The sequence below is a fragment of the Micromesistius poutassou genome (assembly GCF_964030765.1).
Source record: "Micromesistius poutassou genome assembly, chromosome: 8".
Classification (NCBI taxonomy): Eukaryota; Metazoa; Chordata; class Actinopteri; order Gadiformes; family Gadidae; genus Micromesistius; species Micromesistius poutassou.
Genome location: NC_140278.1, coordinates 21255779 through 21272079, shown reverse-complemented (window position 1 = coordinate 21272079; position 16301 = coordinate 21255779). Strand labels below are relative to the sequence as shown.

At 46.3% G+C, this 16301-nt stretch overlaps 3 protein-coding genes and 1 long non-coding RNA gene across 4 annotated transcripts; 2 read left to right on the top strand and 2 right to left on the bottom strand.

Annotated features, from left to right (window-relative positions):
- Positions 1-142: 142 nt before the first annotated feature.
- On the top strand, positions 143-2944 carry psenen (presenilin enhancer, gamma-secretase subunit). Its single transcript, XM_084472151.1, has 4 exons — positions 143-326; positions 575-648; positions 908-1012; positions 2498-2944. The coding sequence occupies exons 2-4, from the start codon at positions 588-590 to the stop codon at positions 2635-2637; spliced, it is 306 nt and encodes a 101-aa protein (XP_084328277.1). The 5' UTR covers positions 143-326; positions 575-587; the 3' UTR covers positions 2638-2944.
- Positions 2945-4553: 1609 nt separating this feature from the next.
- hspb6 (heat shock protein, alpha-crystallin-related, b6) lies at positions 4554-6153 on the top strand. The gene is made up of 3 exons (XM_084471335.1): positions 4554-4867; positions 5489-5611; positions 6000-6153. The coding sequence occupies exons 1-3, from the start codon at positions 4715-4717 to the stop codon at positions 6150-6152; spliced, it is 429 nt and encodes a 142-aa protein (XP_084327461.1). The 5' UTR covers positions 4554-4714; the 3' UTR covers position 6153.
- A 378-nt stretch (positions 6154-6531) lies between these two features.
- On the bottom strand, positions 6532-14626 carry proser3 (proline and serine rich 3). The gene is made up of 13 exons (XM_084471115.1): positions 14524-14626; positions 13678-13838; positions 13476-13573; positions 11746-11825; positions 11244-11377; positions 9689-9862; positions 9552-9604; positions 9180-9515; positions 8601-9076; positions 8268-8478; positions 7419-7620; positions 6997-7078; positions 6532-6707 (listed from the first exon to the last, which is right to left on the bottom strand). Exons 1-13 carry the CDS (start codon positions 14559-14561, stop codon positions 6656-6658), a joined length of 2097 nt encoding a protein of 698 aa, XP_084327241.1. The 5' UTR covers positions 14562-14626; the 3' UTR covers positions 6532-6655.
- A 53-nt stretch (positions 14627-14679) lies between these two features.
- LOC311351078 lies at positions 14680-15458 on the bottom strand. The gene is made up of 3 exons (XR_014636712.1): positions 15225-15458; positions 14920-15034; positions 14680-14792 (listed from the first exon to the last, which is right to left on the bottom strand). It is a non-coding gene; the product is annotated as an uncharacterized lncRNA (long non-coding RNA).
- Positions 15459-16301: the final 843 nt, after the last annotated feature.

Here is a 16301-nt window from a genome sequence, read left to right as displayed (position 1 = left end):
ATCGAGCAATGACCCTTCATCATATATTCTATATATACATGATATTATTATATATATTGTATATTCTACAGTGTGTGAGCTTTATTTCCAAAATAATGGCCAAGTTGCCAATCATCCATTTCCGCTCGCTTGCCGTAGAACCGAGGCGATCACTTCCGTGTCGCGTCGATGTTTTATCCCTGAATACGAGGACGTCTTCTCTTCTGCGGCTGAAAACGCAGTCTAATGACTTGACACCCTCAGCTCTTTACTCTTCCAGCTTAAATCTGTAAACATAAGTATACGCATTTCGTTAAAGAGCCGTTTCTGTTCCGATCGGCCTCAGGGTGAGTGTGTAGTACCGGGGCCGGGCCACTGCCATTGTTGTCTATCTGGGTGATCCCAATGATTGTTGTGATCAATTTCCTATCGATACCACAGCCCGTTCACCTCATCTAGTCATATCTTCTTGCTATCTTCTTTTGTTTGCTAAGTGCCCCTTTACTACGAGTTTTGTTGTTTGAACGTTTCACTTATTCCCTAATAGTCAACATTCACTAATCTCGTGTGTTTTCTCGTGTGTGTAACTTTCTAGACCGCCAAATAAAATGAATCTAGAAAGGGTCTCAAATGAGGAGAAACTCGGCCTGTGCAGGAAGTATTATCTGGGTAAGTGATTATTGAACCCCGTTTGCTGATCGTTGAAATGGTACATGGCTTTGATTCCTTCCTTCACTCTGTGGGAAATGAGAAGTAGGCTCGGCTCGCCTAGGCTGGATCACATGACGCCTATGAAAGCCTTTATTCTAATCTAGGCCAACATTCTTCAAGATTGTATGTCTTTATTGTTTGTATTAGTTTATTTTAAGAAGTGAGAATGCTGATGTTAGCGCCCTTGTTAACCCGTTCGCTATGTATTCTCTTTCAGGCGGCTTTGCCTTTCTGCCCTTCCTCTGGTTGGTTAACGTCGTGTGGTTTTTCCAAGACGCCTTCATAAAGCCGACCTATACAGAACAACTTCAAATCAAAGCATGTGAGTGTCGAATCGGCTTATGCTTGTAATGACAAAGAACTTATGTATGTTGTGGTTACTAAGTTGTTATGCATGTTGTGGTTCTTAACCCAGGCTGTTTCTTTAAGATTAGTATGTGGGCAAAGTATTAGTGGTATACTTGAGCATTTAAGCACATTTCCAATACATCTTGGACAAGTTAAAACCCAACTTTAAGTTTGACAAGTTATGTTATTAACAGATAGTTAATTAACAGACAATGGTCCCAATCAATTATATTTGGACAATAACACTTTATTAAGTTAAGTTAGTAAAATGTATTTATAAGGCCCATTTAAAAACAGTTTTCACTGGCCAAAGTGCCGTACATGATGCAAACAAAGGATATATATAAAAGAACACAGACCACTGTATAAACCTACAGTAGGTACAGACATTAAAGTTGACTTAAAATTAGGACAGTACATAAAAAATAACAACATATCATAAAAGGGGAGAAAAGGCCAGGGAGAAGAAGTGTGTTTTCACAAATCATTCTTAGGACGATAACATCTTAAGCTATGTTATTTAATCACAGGATTTGATGGTCCTTAATATGGGCATCTTGAAGGTGCTGTAAGTGTGACTCTAGAGAGAGAACAGAAGAGATTCTGAAACTAAAGAACCCATAAAAAATATTGATGTTTCTCCGCCATGCAGCAGTGCTGCATATCACACACCTGTGATTGACAGGCACAGAAGAGATTCCTAGATTGGTCAGAAATGATCCGGGGGAAGTTTCAAATCTAAATAGTCTCATACAGTACAGTCCACCTGATCAGATATTATCAAAGGGCATGTCGTTCACTTAAAGCTTATGGAAAGCTTTTCAATTTAAATCTGAAACCTAATAACTCACCTACAGCACCTTTCTAACATCCAGTGACTTCAGCTGTAGTTTTTACATATTGTTTTTCAATTTAAATCTCTTATTTCCCATTTTCCGGGACATTTACAACATTCTTAGCTAATCTATGTTTTTTTTAAACTTTCATTTGTTTATGACGTTGCTATCCCATGTTTAAAATAAAATAAAAATCACACTTCTCAATGTGGTTCTTCTGCCCGAATAAGTAAAGGTTTAGTTTTACTGCAGTACGTATTCAGCAATAGCTGAATTCTGACCTCTAAACACACATGCACATTAATCAGTTTTCACATGAAGTGTAAATGGGCCAGAGTTAGCCACAGGCTAATTTTCATCTGTAGTCCCTGGGCAGGTTGTTAAACAAGGTAATGGTAGTAAAAACTTGCGTACAGAAACATATACAGTACAGTACAAAACAAAAATAAGTAAACACAAAAATATAGTAAACACAATATGGGGGACAGAACTAACAAGAGGAGTAATACTAGTCACGTGACGCTAGTGATGACATATTCGACTTGCTTTAAGCCGTCTTTTGAGGTTAAGGTTGAAGGGAGATAACGCTGGGAGTTCTTAACGCGTGTCATGTCCCCGTTCAGATGTGAAGCGGTCGGGCCTGGGGCTGGCCCTCTGGGTGGCGGTGCTGACCACCTGGATCACCGTATATCAGCACTACCGCGCCCAGTGGGGCGAGGTGGGCGACTACCTCTCCTTCACCATCCCACTGGGCATTCCCTAAAGCTTAACCCCCCGGCCAACCGCACCAAGCTGTCATTACCTGCCAACACGCAATACTACGGCCGCTCTGTTGACTGTTTGACTATTAGTAAAGGTTTGAGATGGATGTTGCTGTATGCAAGTGGAGGATGGTTATGTGCGTAATTGCGAGATGCAATAGACAGTTTTTCCTAAGGTTAAATGACAAACCACTTTCCAAACTGCTTTCTATTTTGTCAAATCAATGTTTTTGTGTTGGATGGCACACTTTTTTTTTTTTTTTTGTACTGTACGTGCATAATATCAGTGAATAAATGTAAATAAAAATGTTTGTCGAACTTTCCCTTTTTTGAACCGAGATGATGAGTTTGATTTATCAGGGGTGTGGCAGCTCAGGAAGACCTTCGACCAATCAGGCTGATTGTTTCTAATCCAGTGTCTGACAGGCCAACATAAGTCTTCTAAAAGCATCCATCACATAGGCGCCTGTTGTGAAACTCGATCCTTACGTCTCCACCTCCAAGGCAAAGTCAGGGCCATTTTTAGAGGGGGGGGGGGGGGCTAAGACCTGAGTGACAGCTCTATATGCTCTGTATATGTTCCCCAGAGGTACATTACACTACTGGACACGATATGTCAGAGATTTCAACAGTTAGGATCAGTGGCGTAACATCATGATGGCCCCGGTGCAATCGGACGAGATTGTTGAGGGGGGGGGGGGGGGGGGGGGGGAGGTGATGCCATAGCGGAGTTGCGATCGGATTTTTATAAAAACAATATAGATATGGGGAAGAAATATAAGGACGCTATTTTGGGGGCCCCTCCTTTCTTCCTCCATGGGCCCCTGACTGCGTCTGGGCCCCGGACAGCTGCACCGGTTGCACCGTCGATATTTACGCCACTGGTTAGGATCAGGATGAAGACATGGTCATGAAGTAATATGCCATCTACACAGCACCGCACGATGACAAAGACTGATCTAACTTACTAAGTCTAGGGCTAAACATATACACGATACGATGATACCGATGGATGATTTATAGCGGCCCTGTGTGCACATGAGCAAATATAGAATTGCGTGACACCAAGGTCACACAACTTATTTTTAGTCTCTGACGCTCGTATTATTCCAAACATTCCTGTTTCATTCAAGTTCTGAACTATTTGGACGGAGGTGGGGAGAAAGCGAGAGCGCATTAATGACCCGTGCTGCGGCATGTGAGCCCCCCCTGCTGTCCTGGTCGGTCTGCTATTGGTCGGCTCATCAGGATTAATTTATTCATGCACACACACCCACACACGCAAGCACGCACGCACGCACGCACACCCACAGAGGCGCGCGCGCGCACACACACACACACACACACACACACACACACACACACACACACACACACACACACACACACACACACACACACACGAAAAACAAACGATAATGTGGTCATCTATTGCCATTTGGTCCACATTTCAGAGCTAAGCCCCCTTTCTTTAGTTAATTTGTCTCATTACGCTGCGACAGCTGCATACCCGCCAAAACAATGGGCAGTCGTCCCGTGACGCAGCCCAAACACCCCCGGGGGGGTATTCGCATAATTGCTCCAGAAGAGCATCAAGGTGCCCCACACGGAATTCCCAACTTATTATGTAACCGGAGAATAAAAGCCGCCCGTCACTGGTGCGTAAGGGGGCCGGTTCCAGACGGTTCCAGTCAGACGGCGCCAGCACCGACTCGGTGACGGTCCCACTGGCTGCCAACACATTGCTGGCCGCTGCTTGTATTTCCTAACGGTAAGTGTCAATTTATTGCATCCAGGATCATGCTCTGAGCCTCTGACCACCACCACCACCACCACCATCAGCATCACCACCACCACCTGCTGACTTCCAGAAGAGAGAGAGCGGGGGGGAGGGTCTTACGAGTTCCGACGGGGCGCAGATTAAATAGCAAGGGTGGAGATGTTGACGCTCATAAAAGTTAGGGGTTGACAGGATACAGGATCCCGAGTGGAAGTACTGGAGCTTAGCACTGCTGACCACAAGTCTGCCCAGCAACCACCACCACCACCACCACTTCATTTTGTCCGACAGATCTGGAGATGGACTTCGTTCTACCCGCCACCCTACCCGCTACTGGGATCTCCTGGGAGAAGTTTCTGCCCCCTCTCATCCCGCAGTTAAACGGGATCTACGGACAGACATCCGAGTTGGGTCTCCGTCTCCCAGAAGCGCAGTCGCCCAGTTCCACACAGGTAGGCACATCGTTCTGGATCAGAATCAGAATTACTTTTATTACTAGTATTACTATATCTTATTGTAGGCTACGTATTGTATTGTAAGTACACAAGCCTACATCGTATGCTTGGTTCCTCAATAGCCACATAGCAGCAACAATACAAGATAAAGTAGCCTAAATAAAGATAAGCAAGTAGGCCTAAGTAAAAAGAAAAAATATAAAAAAGTAAAAAATTATATTCTGGTAGTTTGGCTTAGACCATGGGCTACACGTTACAGCGATTATGTTTATGATTTTAAAATGACAATTTAAAAAGAAGACATATTTCAGTCCGACACTGAAATCTGAAAGAATAAAACAGGTAGCCATACTCCGACTAAATCGACCACCACATGATTGTACAGATCAACATCAATATAAATTGTATGGTATTATTTATATATGTAGTTAAATTAAATTAAATTTAATTAAATTTAATTAAATAAATTTTTAATATGTTGTAATCAGGCGTCATTGAAAAAGAGAGCCTGCTCCCAACGGCAATCGCGGAATAAATGAAGGTTAAAAAAACGAACAAACACAAGTAAACAGTACGCAGCAGAAGCCGTAACCACCATGTCCATGATGTGTGGCTCAGGTTAACTGCGACCCCAGCGGCTTCACGGTCCATGTGGACGTGAAGCTGTTCAGCCCGGAGGACCTGCTCGTCAAGGTCAGCGGGGACTTCGTGGAGGTCCAGGGGAAGCACGAAGAGAAGAAGGTGGGTTCCCTTCGGACGCATGTTCTCCCATCACCGCCTTATTAGATTGTGTAGGAAATACCGGGATGATCTCCGCGGTGCGCAACGAAATGGTTTATAAATCTGAACCGGCAGCATCAGAATTACTTTTATTTATTACATCTTATTGTATAAAGTAGGTACACAAGAGTAACATTCTTAGACTTGATTCCTCAACAGCCACTTAGCAGCAGCAATACAAGATAAAGTAAATGAAGATAAGTCAAAATAAGTAGCAGCATTGACCACAGTAATAAATAATAAAATAAGTAAGAGGAACTAAGACCGTGGTAATAAGTAAAGCCTAATAAAGTAAGCAAGCCTAACACCGGCCGTTGCGTTGTGTGTCTGCTTGCTTGCCGTTGTGCAGAAGGACGGATCCGGTACCATGAGCCGCCAGTTCAGTCGCCGCTACCGCATCCCGGAGGGGGTGGACACGCTGGCGCTGGAGTCGGCCGTCTCCCCGGAGGGGGTCCTCATCATCTTCGCTCCGATGCTGCCCGTACAACCGACACAGAGCTAGAGAGGGGGCGGGGGCGGGGGCGGGGGGGGGGGGGGCGCTCACACGACGCAACACAACATATCCCTTTTGCTACGTTTTTTTTGATAATGTGACGACGGCATACGTTTGGATCTCACTTGCACTAATAGTCCTGGGTTGCCATGAGCACAGTGCGCCGGAAAAAACAGACCACAGAACAGAGGGCCCTGCTCACATAGTCCCCCCTCTCTGACATGTGGATCATATACCAGCAAGCCAGCGGGCATTCATGTCAACGTTAGAAAACCCAGTCATTGTAAATATAATGTATTCAGAACTAACAACTAATTGGTTTTTACCGACACATCGATGCAATGTATTGTTTGACAATATGGAGAACAAAATAGAGGTCTTTCAAAAGTTCAATGTTTTAATTTATATTTTAATTGTCAAAGCAGCTGTATAAATACATGATACAAATGCACTCTTTATGTATAAAATATAATATACAATTAAAACAACATGTACTGCAAGTGTTCCTTGGTTCAAGCTTCTTCCCGCTCTGGCGTGAATTCCTCCAACAAGGCGTCCACTTGACTGAAAGAGAAGCAGAAAACCTTCAGGAACTCAGCATCACAAACAAGCCGTTGCGTTCTACAAGTGACATTTCCCCCCACACACACACACACACACACACACACACACACACACACACACACACACACACACACACACACACACACACACACACACACACACACACACACACACACACACACACACAAAACCTAGTTTCTTCCTGGAACATCCAGGCAGAAACGAGACGATAGCAGATGACAAAGTACCCCACTATGTCCATTTATAGGCTCTGCTTCGGTTGCGTCACCTTATTTGGTCCTTCACCCGCGTCCTCTGCTTGCGTAGAACCTGCAGTAAACCATCGTCTCCGAACTCCTCGCCGTCCGACTCTAAACAAGAGAAGCACGATAAATAATCAGGATCGGAAACGATTTCCCCCCCCCCCCCCCCCCCCCCCCTTCCATTTGAGGTCAGAACAGCCCGAACGTTCTAGTCAGCGCACTGCGCTGAGTTATGATACATGAATTGTTGCATTGTATTCAAATCAACACTCCGGAATGTGTGTACACAGTGCAGCACGTACTGGAGGCCAGGAGCGTGGCAACGCGCTCCTAGAATCCGGTCCCCCTGTTCCGGAATGTTCTGAAAGTGTCTGCCTCCAAAATATCCCCCCTCACTCAGCGCGCTAAAGGGCTAAAGGTTAGAGCTACCCCCCGCCGGGCTGCTCACCCTCTGCGTCCCGCAGCAGCTGTGAAAGGACCTCTTTGGGGGGCTGGTCGCTGCCGCGGGGGGGCTGGTCGCTGCCGCGGGGGGGCTGGGGCGGCAGGGGCAGTGGAGCGGGCGGGGCGCACCCTGGGGTGACGGAGGTGGAGGTGGAGGTGGAGGTGGAGGTGGAGGCAGCCCGTGTGGGGAACAGCACCTCGGAAACCGCCTGTCCACAGGCAATTAGGAGCGTCAGCCGCTTAGAGGTCGCTCAAGAGTCACACCGTTATAGAACTACACCAGGTAGAATTACACTGCATAGAACTACACCAGGTAGAATTACACCAGGTAGAATTACACTGCATAGAACTACACCAGGTAGAATTACACTGCATAGAACTACACCAGGTAGAATTACACCAGGTAGAATAACACCAGGTAGAACTACACAACATAAGAACTACACAACATAGAACTACCCCAGGTAGAATTACACTGCATAGAACTACACCAGGTAGAATTACACTGCATAGAACTACACCAGGTAGAATTACACTGCATAGAATTACACCAGGTAGAATTACACCAGGTAGAATTACACCGCATAGAACTACACCAGGTTGAAATACACCACGTAGAAAAACACCATGTAGAATAACACCAGGTAGAACTACACAACAGAACTACCCCAGGTAGAATAACACCAGGTAGAACTACACAACATAATAACTACACAACATAAGAACTACACAACATAGAACTACCCCAGGTAGAAGCACCGCACGTAGAATCACACACCGTCTCCTAAAAGCTCAGTTTAATAAACCAGGTGGGTGCTAATCCCGCCCACAGTGAACGAGGTCAACAGAAGCAGACCTGTCTCAAGGCCTGGTGGACGGTGGGGGGCGGCGGCGGCGGGGGCGGGGCAGGCGGTGCAGCTCGCCTCTCCCTCGGCCGTGGCTCTTCGTCGTGGACCATCGACCTTTGAGCCATCCTGTCCGGGCGGGGCCGGGAGGAGGAGCCGCTGCCGCCGCCGCCGCCCCCCGTCTGGGGGCCCGGCCCGTCTCCGGCGGCAGCAGCCCGCCTGCTGCGGGGACAGAGAACAGAACAGAACAGAACAGAACAGTCGTCAGCGAGGGCATCGTCCCCGCGGCTCACGCGGTTCTACCTGGTACAGCACGGGCACCACCTGGCGCCGCGGCGTCCCACCTGGCGCAGCTCTTCTGCTTCGGGCGGGCCGTCTTCCGGTTCTCAGAGGGCTTTGGGTCGGAGCTCCACTCCTCCTTCGAGGCGCTGGGCGTCGGGGGACGCGACCCTGGTTCCCCGTCGCCAGCCGCTGGGGAGCCCTCAGTCACGGCTCTGAGGACGGGTTGAGAGTGTCGTGGGGCGGAGCTGCTGCTCGGGGGCCGGCCTGGCGCTTCGGGTTGCGTGTGTGTTGGAGAAGACGACGACGACGACCGCACAGGGGCCGGGCCGCCAGGGGAGCCCTCCCAGAGAAGAGGCTCCCTCGCTGGCCGAGGGTGACTGGAGGCCGCGGGGGGGCTGGATGCAGGACGGGGGGTGGAGGAGGTCAGAGGGGGGTCCCCCGTGGCCGGGGGATAACATGCTCCGTGTGTTTCCTCACTCCCGAGCGGTTGAGCCGTTCTTTGACACTCTGGTTCGGGTCCCTGGTTCTGCTGCTGCTGCTGTTGAAGACGACGTAAAAGAGGAAGGTGAATGAGAACCTGTGGATAACAGTACAGGTGTCTTGCTTCTTGTACTCAAGACTCAATGCGTGTGAGTGTATACCGTATGGTCCATGCAGCCACAGACCGACGGAGGGTGGAGACCAGGGCCCTGCCAGGCAGGGGGTGGCGGGTGGAGACCAGGGCCCTGCAGGGCTGGAGGTAGCTGGTGGAGACTAGGGCTCTGCCAGGCTGGAGGTGGCTGGTGGAGACCGGGGGTCTGCAGGGCAGGGGGTGGCGGGTGGAGACCGGGGGTCTGCAGGGCAGGGGGTGGCTGGTGCTGGTGGACACTAGGACCCTGCCAGGCAGGGGGTGGCTGGTGGAGACCGGGGGTCTGCAGGGCAGGGGGTGGCTGGTGCTGGTGGACACTAGGACCCTGCCAGGCAGGGGGTGGCTGGTGGAGACCGGGGGTCTGCAGGGCAGGGGGTGGCTGGTGCTGGTGGACACTAGGACCCTGCCAGGCAGGAGGTGGCTGGTGCTGGTGGAGACCTGGGCTCTGCCAGGCAGGGGTTGGCTGGTGCTGGTGGAGACCTGGGCTCTGCCAGGCAGGGGTTGGCTGGTGCTGGTGGAGACCAGTGAAGTGTTGTGACGAGACGGCCAGGGGCCGGTGGCCGGCCTGCTCCATCTTCCTCCTCAGCCGCCACTGGAAGAGGATGTCCTCCTCTGGGCGCTGGCGACTCACCGAGGCAGAGGGCCCGTGGCCTTTCTGGGCGGGGCCAGCGGCGGGTGAAGAGGAGCTTGGCATACCTGTAGGTCCATGAACAAAACTGTATTTAGTAATACAGTGTGACATGTATAATACAGTGTAACATGTATAATACAGTGTGACATGTATAATACAGTATAACATGTATAATACAGTGTAACATGTATAATACAGTGTAACATGTATAATACAGTGTAACATGTATAATACAGTATAACATGTATAATACAGTGTAACATGTATAATACAGTATAACATGTATAATACAGTGCAACATGTATAATACAGTGTAACATGTATAATACAGTGTAACATGTATAATACAGTATAACATGTATAATACAGTATAACATGTATAATACAGTTTAACATGTATAATACAGTGTAACATGTATAATACAGTATAACATGTATAATACAGTTTAACATGTATAATACAGTGTAACATGTATAATACAGTATAACATGTATAATACAGTGTAACATGTATAATACAGTTTAACATGTATAATACAGTTTAACATGTATAATACAGTATAACATGTATAATACAGTGTAACATGTATAATACAGTATAACATGTATAATACAGTGTAACATGTATAATACAGTTTAACATGTATAATACAGTATAACATGTATAATACAGTATAACATGTATAATACAGTATAACATCATGCAGTGTGACATATATAATACATTATAAAACGGGTGGCTTAAATCAAGCAATCTGATTGGTTCCCAACTGTTGTATAATGAGCGTATACACACAGCTATGACGCCCGTCAGTTTACGGAGTTCAGTATCACTCCGCACCTAACTTGAACTGTTGTTTATTTATATATAAAAGCAATAGCATAGTTCACTGAAGCCTAAAAACATGTTGATTGCTGGAGAGGGTGGAAATGTTGTAAAGCAATAGGCACACGGTGAGTGAACTCCATAGTAGGCTAAAATGCCGGTGAACCGAGCTACCGTCTCTAGCCTAGCTTTCTCTCTGAAGGACGCTACAGTGTGTTGCATAGCAACTGCCGTACACTTTGCAGGCAGCCAGGAGGGACTACTTTTTTGTATTTGTTAAAAAAATGCTTTTCTGACTTTCTCGCTTTTTCTTTCACAGCCTGTTGTGATCTATTGCTTAAGTATAACATGTATAATACAGTATAACATAACGCAGTGTAACATTATGCAGTGTGCATGTGGTGATGGCTGGTTTAACCTGTTGCACATTGATTGCTCAGTGTACAACAAGGTGTGCAGCCTCACCCAGCCCCAGTCTGTCGGACTCTGGCCTGGTGAGGCTGCTTCAACCAGTCACCATCATCCACACACACACACACACTCCACAGACATCCACCGTACAATATAACTTAAGTGTAGAACACAATGACGTTAAGGGTGAGGCTGTGGTTGTGTCTTACACAGGGTTGATTCCATCGGACAGGGAAAGAAGGGTCTTCGGACCGGTTCATGCACACTGACGGGGGAGGATAGATCAGAGCCACCCAGACCCTCGGAGCTGATGACCACGGAGCCACCGCTGACAGAGCTTTCACTGAGAGGAAAAATCGAGAGATGATTATAACGCCGCCCCCCCCCACACACTACCGCTGTGTGGTCTGACAAAAAAGTGATGATTATTGGGCATGAACTTTTGATTGAGATTATTCCAAGCGATTAACAGATTATTTATTATCTTGTGGTGCCTAATGTACACAAAGAAATATTATAATAAAGCAATTGCTGGGTTGTTACCTGCGTACAAACACATTTATTTATGTTTTCATAATAATTCTTTGGATCTTAAAAAAATGCATTATTTGGGACCTTTCACGAATGGCCAAAATGGGGGGGGCTAAAATCGCGACTTGGTTAATATGCGATTTATTGTACCACACCCACACACACACACAGTGCTCCCACCTCCTCTGCAGCAGTCTGCTGGCCCTCTCCTGCACGCCGTCAGTGTCCCAGCAGCCCCCCAGGGAGGAGTCAGACATGTCCTGAGCAGGGACACACAAGCCGTTTCTCAATTCGCGTTCTCGTGTGTACTCGTGTACTTCGTGTGTTCTCGATAAACGTCATCAGTGGTAGCCCAAGCACTGTTCCAATTCCAAGTACGCGAGTACGCGAGTACTGTCGTAAAACCCGTGTGTGTTCTCGATGCGTTCTCGATGAGGCCGTTCTACCGAGGACGCATCGGAGGTGACTCGTGTGGACTTGGGACCGTTAAATATCCCAGGATGCATCATCGAGTCCGCTGCTGTTCCAATTGCAGGTGCGTACTCGCGTTCTCGGAAGTCTGTACTTGAAAGTACAGACTTGCCAAGTACGTACTTCCAAGTCCGCGAGTACGTAGTCCGCGTACTTGGTATTGAGAAACGGCAACAATGAACAACCTTACTGCCATACTAAGCATTCCAGTGATGGCCGTTAAAGTGTCTAACCTACCCATATTAGGGGTGTGAATAACTCAAATTTTTCATGGTCGAATAATCAGTGGGTGGTACGAACGAATAATCGATTATTCGATGTGTGCCGACATTCACAAAGGCAGCCGTGGATCATCGGCGAGAAATCACTTAAAAAAACAAACTTTAACAGTGATCAGTGTTTGTGTTGTATGCATATATATTAATATTTATGCTTGTGTATTGTGTATATTGTTTTTCTGTACATTATTATTAATAATAATAATAATAAAAACCTAATAGTGCTACAGAACCAACGTTAGTTCCGTCCGTTAATTCTTGTTCATCTGAATGGGAAAAAATGTTAACGGTCCAAATGTTAAAAATCGGCTTTGACCCTCGGGAACGAATAATTGAATATTCTGACCCATCCCTAACCCATATACACTTCACAATATACGGAATGCACCGTGATGGGGTGTTCCGCAACGCGTTGAGATCAGTTTTTGCGTTGTCAAATAACACAATTACACGAATACACAATAACATCAAGGACCCAGCACCCAGTCTTCAGGGTTGTGCGTCACGCTTTGGGTGTGGACTCACAACCCTGAAAATTAGTTTTTTTGCGCTGTCGAGGAAACATCTGGTAGTTGTAGTTCACCCTTGTTGGATTTGTAGTGCATTGATTTAAACTGTTCAAAAGGAACAGGTATCAAATTACTGAAAAATAATGCATCACTTGGAACATTATTGGCCAATCAGACTCAAGTATTCAACAATGCTGTTGTATAAATGCATATAATCACCAATATAAATCCAAATGCTTTGCATTGTAAAAAGAAAGGAAAATGATGTGATGATGGGCACTGAGTGTGAGTGACTGTGTGTGTAGGCTGAATGAACTTCAAATGAACTCCTGCAGTATAACGTAAACAGGGAATACCAATGATTGAATTAGAAATTCAAAAAGTTTAAAGCTGGACGTGTGGCAGGGTTGTGGACGTTGAAGATTTATCACCACTAGAAATGTTCCCCTTTACGCGCCTGTCAGCAGCAGGCCATAGAAGGAACCAACACAGCTACAGTTACATTTCTCTCTGTCCTCTAGAGAGATAAGGCTTTGATTTGTGGTTCGAGTCCATGGATGTATTCTGGGGCGCCCCATCTCAGGACAGTGAATAAAATATATCTAGTTACACATTCGTTCACGTAGCTTAATATAGCAGTTGGCTGACCTACCAACGTGCTGATATCAAGTGGTTCTCTGTACGGTCTCGAGGTTCCGAGTTCCCCGCCTCTGCCAGGGTCCTGGTCTTCTTTCCGGGCGTCCGTGTCATCTGTTGTGAAACATGTCAGGAATAGCTCCGGTTAAAGCCGCGTTGTCATCGGCTGACCACGATCAGGGCTGACGTTATCGGGGCTGCGTGTGTTGAGAGCCCACCCGTGTATCCTGCGTCTGGGGGTGAGGGACCGGAAGGAGGAGGCGATGAGGGACTCATCCACCAGAAGAGCCGCGCCTCCTCTCCCCCAGCAGCAGGGGCAGACACGGGTTGGCGCTCGGCTCGGCTCCTGGGCTCGCCGTAGCGGAAGCGCTGGACGTACCTTTGAACGCAAGGAGACGGTGGTTAACGGGAGGCGGGGAGTTGATGTGTGGGAGCTTTACACTGGGAATAAATAGTATACTAGTTACTGAACTAGTACTAGTATTACTGCTAGGAATACTAGTTCATAGAGACAGAGAGGCATAGAACATCTAAATACATTAAGAAAGCGTTTGATTTATATTCAACATATTATATATTAATGTATAACATATAATTACATTAAGAACACTTTTGATTTATATTCAACATATTATATATTAATATACAACATTTAATTTGATTAAGAAAGCTTTTCATTTACATTCAACATATTTTATATTAACTTAGAACGTGTCATTTGATTAAGGAGAAATGTATTGGCATTAGCACTGTATGTACTTAGTTGTGTAGCTTCTGCAGTAGCTAGTCATCACTGCTGTGTACGGGGAATGGGGTCAGCCTGGCGATTGTCAGTACTTGCACTTGGTTCTATGAACATCTTTACCGTACCGACGGCGGCGATATATTGTTTCACTTCTTATGACAAATGTACTTATTGTCAGTCGCTTTGGATAAAAGCGTCTGCTAAATGCCCTAAATGTAAAATGTAAATGTAAGCACTGCCACATCATAGGCTTGAAACTCAACGCTTCTTCCAGTGAAGAAGCTGAAACTATGCTTCTATCTCTCAAAACCAGCAGCACCTCGCCAGAAGTGAATCCTGTTGGTGGGGAGAAGACATGTTGTCAGCCGAGGGTCCAGCTGAGTCTGTGTTGGAACAGAAGGTGGAGGCAGAGTCCAGGTCCGTCGTGGGCCAGGACTCCTCATGATGATGGGACGGTGGGTCGGTTGCAGGGGACGTCTGGAGACGGCAGGTGGGACCAGGTTTACTGCTCAGGCCTGGTGGTTGTCTTTGCTCTGCTGTGCTCAGAGGGTTGGCTGGCTGCTGGCTTGGTCGTCCAGGACCTGAAGTCTGTGGAGAGTAGACAACAACAACAACAACAAAAAGTTTGATAGCTTTATTTACCAAAGGAAGATGTCACGTGAATTGATGACCATGTGGATATAGACCTATACAAAAATAAAAGTTGTAAACACACTTTTGTTGAGCTCTTTTTCAGTGTGAGGTTCTGTCTGGTTCTGCGGGATGGGTGATAGCCAGCCTTCTGGGTCGGAAGAGGTGGGAAGGGATCCTCTCTTTTAAACACAGCCACGCTGTGAATGAACACAACAACACAGCCATTACACCTGGCGCCTCACACACACACACACACACACACACACACACACACACACACACACACACACACACACACACACACACACACACACACACACACACACACACCATCAATCCCACCACCGTTACATGTTAGCTGAGATGAAGACGCTTCATAGTTCCTACCTGGACTTCATATCCGACACAGACTCCTGCAGAACAGACGACCACAGAAGCAGTTTAACGCACGTTTACCCACCAGCCTTCCGCGTTGGTTCACCTCAAACAAACAAAGTGACCATGGATGGACTTCACCTCAATACATGTGCATACAACGTGGTCCTTTAAATATGTTGCCTTCGTTTGGAAATATCAGTCAACAACCAGTCCGGAGTTGTGGTTCACAATACATATCGTGGAGAGTTTTGATTTATTTGATATATAAACAACTTGTTCGTATATAGCTTGGTCGCTATGTTGCGTACGAACGAACGTTATTACGCCTTACCCTAAGTGGGACCAATAGGCATCGGGTATGCTTTGATGGACGTGGCGGTTCAACTAATGACGCGGCGGGACCATGGATGCGGGGCGGGGCGGGGCCACGCCTGCGCCTATCGGTGCAGCGGAAGCTGACAGCGCGCGGAAGAGGAACGTCTCCAAATGTTCAAAACGTAAACAAGCTAGGAGGCTAACCCGGCTAGCTCCGCGTCGGTAACGATATTTGATTAATAAATGTTCTTATAGAGCCTTTTTATCTCATTTGTCTTTTAATTGAATAGTGATCTCCACCCAGTGTGGAAACACTAAATTAATATAAATGTAAATATATATAACAATGTACTGTTTACAGGTGTGGTAATACGAGTGTGTTATGAGACATGTATTACCAGTTAGGCCATCGATTGGTTATATATGACGTCAGGTTTAAACATTAATACGTTCATAGTTCATTATTCATAAAGATGATATAATTCTCGGTTCGTTGTTAAATGTCCCAGTATTGATGAGGTGCGGTACACTGTTGGTTGGTTGGTTGTTGTGTGTGAAGCCTCTGTAGTGTATCTTATTGTGTGTCTTTTTGTGTATCTTATTGTGTGTCTTGTTGTGTGTCTTTTTGTGTATCTTATTGTGTGTCTTGTTGTGTGTCTTATTGTGTGTCTTTTTGTGTGTCTTATTGTGTGTCTTATTGTGTGTCTTATTGTGTGTCTTCTTGTGTATCTTATTGTGTGTCTTATTGTGTATCTTATTGTGTGTCTTATT

Coding starts and splice junctions, on each gene's coding strand:
- psenen (XM_084472151.1), top strand. CDS start 588: ATGAATCTAGAAAGGGTCTCAAATGAGGAGAAACTCGGCCTGTGCAGG. Junction 649..907: donor GTGCAGGAAGTATTATCTGG/GTAAGTGATTAT, acceptor ATTCTCTTTCAG/GCGGCTTTGCCTTTCTGCCC. Junction 1,013..2,497: donor ACAACTTCAAATCAAAGCAT/GTGAGTGTCGAA, acceptor GTCCCCGTTCAG/ATGTGAAGCGGTCGGGCCTG.
- proser3 (XM_084471115.1), bottom strand. CDS start 14,561: ATGTCTTCTCCCCACCAACAGGATTCACTTCTGGCGAG. Junction 11,378..11,745: donor AGCAGACTGCTGCAGAGGAG/GTGGGAGCACTG, acceptor TTTTCCTCTCAG/TGAAAGCTCTGTCAGCGGTG. Junction 7,621..8,267: donor TCCACCAGGCCTTGAGACAG/GTCTGCTTCTGT, acceptor GCCTGTGGACAG/GCGGTTTCCGAGGTGCTGTT.
- hspb6 (XM_084471335.1), top strand. CDS start 4,715: ATGGACTTCGTTCTACCCGCCACCCTACCCGCTACTGGGATCTCCTGG. Junction 4,868..5,488: donor AGTCGCCCAGTTCCACACAG/GTAGGCACATCG, acceptor TGTGTGGCTCAG/GTTAACTGCGACCCCAGCGG. Junction 5,612..5,999: donor GGAAGCACGAAGAGAAGAAG/GTGGGTTCCCTT, acceptor GCCGTTGTGCAG/AAGGACGGATCCGGTACCAT.